Source organism: Medicago sativa, chromosome 3, assembly GCF_051527215.1.
Source record: "Medicago sativa cultivar Bolivia chromosome 3, Bolivia_mono, whole genome shotgun sequence".
Lineage (NCBI taxonomy): Eukaryota > Viridiplantae > Streptophyta > Magnoliopsida > Fabales > Fabaceae > Medicago > Medicago sativa.
Genome location: NC_140751.1, coordinates 6,038,051 through 6,045,632, shown reverse-complemented (window position 1 = coordinate 6,045,632; position 7,582 = coordinate 6,038,051). Strand labels below are relative to the sequence as shown.

The 7,582-nt window shown below is 34.0% G+C and overlaps 1 protein-coding gene across 1 annotated transcript; it reads left to right on the top strand.

Moving 5' to 3' along the window:
* The first annotated feature begins 1,047 nt into the window (after positions 1-1,047).
* LOC146935217 (uncharacterized) lies at positions 1,048-2,575 on the top strand. The gene is made up of 3 exons (XM_085749020.1): positions 1,048-1,387; positions 1,640-1,764; positions 1,973-2,575. The coding sequence occupies exons 1-3, from the start codon at positions 1,048-1,050 to the stop codon at positions 2,573-2,575; spliced, it is 1,068 nt and encodes a 355-aa protein (XP_085605146.1).
* The last annotated feature ends 5,007 nt before the right edge of the window (positions 2,576-7,582 follow it).

Below are 7,582 nucleotides of genomic sequence, written 5' to 3'. Positions count from 1 at the left end.
TTAATGAAATTTTAGTTTTGATTAAAAGTAAAAATATAAATGTTTGTTGCTTTTTTTAATGACACGAACAACAATCTTTATTATAGAAAAAACTGTTTAAGGGTATAATTGGGATAATGAAAAAGTAAGTATAAATATACTCATCTAGTTTGTTATATTTTTTAAATGATAAAGAAAAAAGAACAGATATACATATATTCATATCGTGTTTGTTACATTTGTTTTAATATTTAAATTTATTCTTATCTATTTGTTACATGTGTTACTTGTATTTAAAACTAAGGGTATTTTTGGAAAGAAAATTCCAACCCAAAAGTGTGCTGAAAGGGGTAGTTTCCTTTATATATAGTATAGATAAAAACAATAAAACACACATAATTGTTATGTAATTTTTTTTTATCTAACATATACATTTTTCTAACTTTAAATAAATAGTGGTTTTCTTCCGCAATTACAGGTTAGATTGAATTTTTTTTTATATACTATACGAATATTAAGATAAATAAAGAGAAAGTAAAAATTTGCAGGTACAAAAATTTGCCGTAGGGCACCCCCTGTTTCTCATCTCTTGTTAGCAGATGACTACTTTCTTTTTTTCAAGGCTGATGCAGGTCAAGCAACTGTTATGAAAAATATTCTTTCCTTTTATGAGGCAGCCTATGGTCAGGCTATTAGCTTGCTTAAGTCATAGATTTATTGTAGTCGTAATGTTCTTGATCCTCTGAAACATACTCTAATTGATATCCTTGGGGTTCAGGCAGTTTTGGGGACCGACAAATTTTTGGGCTCACCTTCATGGTGGGTAGGGATTGAAATGCGACTTTTGCCTATATCAAATATCATGTTTGGTAGAAAATAAATTCTTGGAGCATTAAGTGTTTATCTAAGGCAGAGCGTGAGGTTATGATTAAATCTGTTCTGCATGCTATTCCGTCGTATGTTATGAGTATCTTTCAGCTGCAGACTACCTTAGTTAATAGCATTGAAAAGATGATGAATTCTTTTTGGTGGGGTCATGGTAGAACTACTCAACGAGGTATTAATTGAATGATTTGGGAGAGGTTATCAGTTCCTAAGGTTCATGGTGGTATGGGCTTCAAGGATCTCTCCGCTTTCAATTTGGCTATGCTTGGAGAGCAGGGGTGGAAGTTTCTTTCGGAACCTGATTCCCTTGTTTCCCGTATTTTCAAAGCACGGTATTTCCCATCTTGCAACTATCTTACAGCCCAACTTGGTCACAATCCCGGTTATGTATGGCGTAGTATTTTGCACGCTAGATTTATTGTTCGTGGTGGTGGTCGTTGGAGTATTGGGTCTGGGGCGTCTATTTCAATCTTGAATGAACCATGGTTTCCTAATGGTGAATGCATTGGTAGTGACATTGCAGGTGCCCACTTTGTTCACAATGTTACCATTAATAACTTAATGAATCTTTATGATAAAAGTTAGAATGAACAGGTAATTCGTCGAGTATTCAGTGTTGATATTGCTGAGAAGATTCTTCAAACGCCGCTTCTTGCTCAGGTACCAGAGGACCGAATCATTTGGAAAGTGGAAATGCATGGTAGGTATTCTGTTCGTAGCGCTTACAAGTTGTGTGTTGATGAGCTCGTTGACTCCTCTCATTTCTGACGCCCAGGTTTTTGGCCTGACATCTGGAAGCTCAAAGTTCCTCCTGAGGTTAAGAATCTTGTGTGGTGTCGGGGTTGCCTACCGACTCGGATCCGCCTTCTTGACAAAGGCGTTCAATGTCCTACTAACTGTGTCAGTTGTCCTTCAAATCATGAAGATCTTGCTCATATATTTTTCAATTGTCCTTTTGCTGTCCATAGAATGACAGGACTTTGGGGAACGATTTAGCATGCTTTGTCATCTTCTACTTCGACAGTAGATGCTATATTTATGTTGTTGGAAACCTTGTCTGCTGAGCTTAGTCATCTGCTGGTTTCACTATTTTTGGATCCTTTGGAAGCTCCAAAATCTTAGAGTTTGGGATGATGTTACGGAGGTTAGTGTCGTGGTTGTTGAGCGAGCTAAGAATTTGGTTGTTGATTGGCAGCTTGCTAATATTCCAGTCGTAGCTGAGCCCACTTCTCCTCAACAAGTGCATCAGCCTATTGAAAGGGGGAGTTCGCCCGTAGTTGGCACTCATGCATCTGTGAATGCTTTTGTTTGGCAGCGGCCTTCGCCGGGTAGGTACAAGTGTAATATTGATGCTGCTTTCTCATCTCATTTCAACTGCACTGGTATTGGCATTTGCGTTTGGGATTCCGAAGGTACTTTTGTTTTAGCTAAGGTTGTTAGCTACCCATGTCGTTATTCAGTTGACGTTGATGAAGCTTTGGGGTTACATTCTACCTTGCAGTGGCTTAGCGATATGCAATTTGACAACGTTGATTTTGAAACAGATTCCAAGCTTACTTGTGATGCTTTCCATGCTACTCGAGACGATTATTCTGAATTTGGGTCTATTATTTCTTCCTGTCGTACTCTAGTTAGTTCTTTCTTTACCAACTCTAGGGTGAAGTTTGTTAGACGACAAGCCAATGAGGTTGCTCATGTTCTTGCAGGATAAGCCACATTACTAGTTAGTCCCGATGTTTATTTTCATATACCCGAATATATTGAATCTCTTATTATTAATGAAATGCTATAAGCATATTTCCTTAAAAAAAACAGAGAAAGTAAAAATTAAAACAGTCATTACAAAATTGGCCAATATATTCAATCTTGTATTTATAATAAAATGAGTAAACTTTCTGTCAAAAATACTTATTGGAATAAAAAGTAATCCAGATTCCAAACATTTTTTTATTGGCATAAATACTTATAAATATATACCCCACGATAAGTGATGATTTTAATTTTATTTTTTTGAAGTGATGATTTTTAATTGACTTGTGTAAGATAATAATGTACAAATTTTAGGACCAAGAAGTGAAGAATTTCATTATGAAAATCTTTAGCCACGTGGTTACTCAATGATACGCTGTCTATATAAACTATATACAGTAGAAACTCTTTAATTTAATACTCGGTAAATTAATAAACTCTCTAAAATGATAAATTTGTCCGGTCCCGACTTGGGCCAATGTAAAAAATTGAAAAACTCGATAAAATAATAAGATAATAATTTTTCGGGAGATCCCTTTATAATTTTCGGTCCCAAGAAAATCATAAATTAATAATTCATAGAAACTGAAAAAAATATATTAAGAATACATTGAAAACATTTGTTCCTCTTGTTTACATTTACTTTACTTCAAAAGTCATTATTGATTTCCAATGCATATGAACGCAGTAATTACTAATTTACGTTGAGTCCCAAGGTTCGCTGGAACGTAATTCTAAGAGGCATAGACTAATTTGCCTTTTTGTTTGGTATGTACAGTATAATTACTTAAAAACTCTTTAAATTAATAATTATTAATTTATCGATAAATTAATAACTCTCTAAATTAATAAATTTCTCTGGTCCTGACATTATTAATTTATAGAGTTTTAACTGTAATCAATTGACACATGTCAATCTTCATGGATGACACCTCCATTGATTTTTTTTTTTTATCGTGTATGTATTAAAAAACCCACCATTACATTTAAAGCTATTATCACATAAATTATGTCTACAAAATTTAACGTTAATAAGATATTATTTGATACATTAATGAATTGCATCAAAATTAATGGCTTATGAACTTTTATGCAACATGTTAATTTTTACATATCTCTCGTTAACATGAAAAATGATATCCGATTAATGAAAATATTTGTGGATTTGATATATGTGATATGACTTTCAATCGAACGAAAATTTTTATAATGTGATTATCTAATAAAGAATTATAAAAAATGTCATATTATTATTATTATTATTCAGGTAGACACCAAAATATAAATTGATCATATCATAGGCTATATGACCTTTACCGACAACAAATATAAAATGAAGAATAAATGACCCGCCGGCATTGGAGTGGGACACATAATTAGGTTCCTACATGCACATGAAACATAGTAGTATAAAACGAACTCATAAGAGTCATGAATTATCTACAAAGTCGAATGATCGTGCAGGCAAGTTTTCATTCAAAAACATTAAACGATGAGAAATAAAACCTTGTGGTCACGAGTATACATAAAAAAAATGTGGTGACAGGGTAGCTATATTCACGAGGGGGTGACATGTGCAACTTATGAATCGGAGACGTCTAAGTTGTAACATGCTGCATTTCGTCAACTCCATTTTTTTCCGTAATAAAAATTTTGGGTGAGGTAATGGCGGTTTAGTTTAAAGCAGAGAAGATATTTAGATTTAAAGAATTATTATAAAGATATTTATATTTACTTTTGTCTATTGTTGTTTTTGGATTTCAAACTATTGTATTTGAATTTTTAAATTCTATTTTGAAAGAGAATATCTACTGAAGTAGTTATTAGGTTAAATCACGATCAGGTGCTAGGGCTATTGGAGGTTCATTTTTTTTCATAATGCAAAATCATGTTAATTTAAGGAAACTCAAAAAATTGTATTGAATGTGGGGTTCGTAGGGTTTTAGAATGTTTAAATGAATTCTTCAAATTCAATCTATTTGTTATAAAATTCTTAAATCTAAAAAATGTTAGCATAAACATTAATTTATCACAAAAAATATATTCTTGTATAAAAAAATTAAAATACTCTTTTCAAAAAATGTGAATGATTTTTCTATTTTCGCTTATATTTTTCACCCCTAAAAGCTCTCTCATGCCTTTCCCTCCAAAATCACAAACAAACCCTAAACAGACAAAAGAACCTTTCAAGAAATGGATCTCAATTAGAATCCTCTCAATTTTTCTTCAAAGAATGAGAAAAAATTATAATAGAATCCTCTCAATTTTTCTTAAGAGAATGAGAAAAAAATTATAAAAAAATAGGAGACTGAATTTGATGGTTGAGATACAACAATTAAGAAAAACTGAGAGGATTCCAATTCAGAAAATTCGTTCCCAAACATTCCACCACTCATATTGCAATGAGAAATTAAATTTGGGAAATTTATTTTATATTTCAAACAATAATACTACCCCTTTTCTTTAAACTTTTTCAAAAAAAAAAAATTTGATTTTTTTTTTTTTTCAAATTAAAAGGTGCATCTTCGTAAGATAGGCTTTTATAAAAAGGAGTGTGTTTTTAGCAAGCCCCTTTATATTTATATACATATACTAATACCCATTTCAATAATAATTATATATTTGAAATAAATTTTAACCCAAACCGTCCAAACAATGTGAATAAATATATGAGAAAAAAAATATCCTCCTCAAAAAATAAAATAAAATAAGTTTTACGTTAAAAAAATTAACCAAAATTTGGTTATGGAGGTAACATTTTGTTGGGTCTTGACGGGAGTTCGAGAAATCGTCACATGAGTTTAGAGTAACCACACATTTGTTTAATTAAGAAATTTCTTTCACTTTCTACTACTTGTTTGTCTCTAACCTCTTTCTACAACTTTTCTAGCCGCCTCACATATCCCTTCATCCGAACCCCTTGTTTCACGATGTAGAGATTTTTGGTGGTGGTGCGAAGATGGACGACCATCCGTAGCACCATCCCTTCTAGATCTCCGGCCGACTTCCCTGCTTCTTCTCAGATGTGTGGTGTTGGCTTCTGATTTAGTCGAGGATTTTCTCTTAAGTTGCTACACGTTTTGTTCCTTTATCAGAACGTGGTCCTGTTTGCAAGAAAATCCAGTGTCTCCTTCGTTCTCGGCGGCGGTTCGCCGATATGTTCATGTTTCTCATCCCGCGGTGGGTTTTGTCACCGCCACGACTGGTGCTTTGGTTGGTTCTCGTGTTTTTGGAAAAACCCGCACGAGTTAGTGTGATCCGAATTAGATCTGTACTTTCGGGTCCCGAGCGTGTGGGTTCTGTCGGATGGCAGCTCCATTTGACGAATGATTCAGATTGATAGGCTAGAAATGGTCGTACAAACTTGCTGTATTGTGTCTCAGTGAGTGGTTGGTGGGTGGGTTTGCTATTGTGTTGGCGGTCGGATTCATTGTCATTGGTAAAAGGTTGGAGTCAGACTTGTGCCTAGGCTGTGTTTGTATGATTGTTTGTTGTGGGCCAGGAATGGCTTATGTTGATCATCACAGTAAACAGTTGGTGACGTGGACTCGCTAATTACCGTGTTGGCGATCGAATCAACTCCCTACACTCAAGCATCTGTCTGTGGTTATATATCCCAACCATCTTGTTGATTGACATGTGACTGTTTGGACTCAAAAGAGTCGTTAGTGCTTGATGTTGTTGTTGTAGGGAGCTAATGGTATGTGATCCGATTTCGTGTTGACGATTGATTCATTCGCCAAGCTTTAGACCCGCTTATTTGTCAGAATTGTTTAGGGTTGGATCCAGTTTGTTCTTTTTGATGTCATTTTGCTCTTGGCTTATATAAAAAAAAACCACAAATAGAATTAGTCATCACATCTTCCTCCAAAATCTTAAGGTAGCTATATGAATCATCGCATTTATATAATGATCAACGTATGTTTTTCCATCCAATTTAGGATTATTATTCACACTTGACATACCAGAAAGCTAACCCTGAATGTGAGTCAATATGTTCACTTGCAATTGCTCCCCCTCAATTGAAAGCTTGCATCTAGAGATACTTTCATAGTCGTTAGGATTCAACATCAACATGACATGTCACCTTACCACCATTGCCTGGAAGATGTACTATCGACACTAGGAGTTAGTCACGTTTTAATCAAATATGAATCTGACACCACTATTGGTCTTGATGGCAGATGAGGGGATCACCACAAGTTAAATTGGACACTACATCTTCATAAAAATCTTAAAACATTAGGCATGTGAATCATTTCATTTACATGATACTTAACATCTATTTTTTCATCATATGTGGGATTCATACTTACACTTGACATACCAACTGATGTGATCCTAAAATTATCCCTCTTGAAAAGAATAATAAAGTCATTGTGGAATAAAAGAACCAAATTAATTTGGTTCTTTTATTCCACAATGACTTTATTATTCTTTTCAAGAGAGATAATTTTAGGATCACATCATACTCTCCCTCTTCAAGAGAATTCGACCTCGAATTTTATGCAGGTCTTGTTTTTGGGTTCTAAGTTTTATGATGTGATCCTAAAATTATCTCTCTTGAAAAGAATAATAAAGTCATTGTGGAATAAAAGAACCAAATTAATTTTGGGTTCTAAGTTTTATTTTCGCAGGTCATGATATGTCAGTCTTGTTTTGGCTATATCTGGAGCTCTGGATGTCCGTTTGAGGTGATCTTTAATGCGTTGGAAAGCTTAGAATATTCTCTACATTTCGTCTGTTGGACTCAAGAGCAAATTCGGAATATTTCTTGGTGTAAAATGAGCATGAATTGGATGACGTGATTTTGATGAATGGGCTGATGTAAGAGAAGAAACAACACATTAAAGAAGCAAATGAATGTATAACATCTCCATGCATTGATGCAGCCACCCCCACCTTAAAGTCATTTTGTAACCTTTTATTTGCATTAATCAGCCACCAAAACATTATTGTAATTAGTGGC

Bases quoted from the DNA above. Each gene is read 5' to 3' on its own strand.
- LOC146935217 (XM_085749020.1), top strand. From the start codon at position 1,048: ATGATTTGGGAGAGGTTATCAGTTCCTAAGGTTCATGGTGGTATGGGC. The intron at 1,388-1,639 runs GTGCCCACTTTG...TCTGACGCCCAG, and splicing joins CATTGGTAGTGACATTGCAG to GTTTTTGGCCTGACATCTGG. The intron at 1,765-1,972 runs GTCAGTTGTCCT...ATCCTTTGGAAG, and splicing joins TTCAATGTCCTACTAACTGT to CTCCAAAATCTTAGAGTTTG.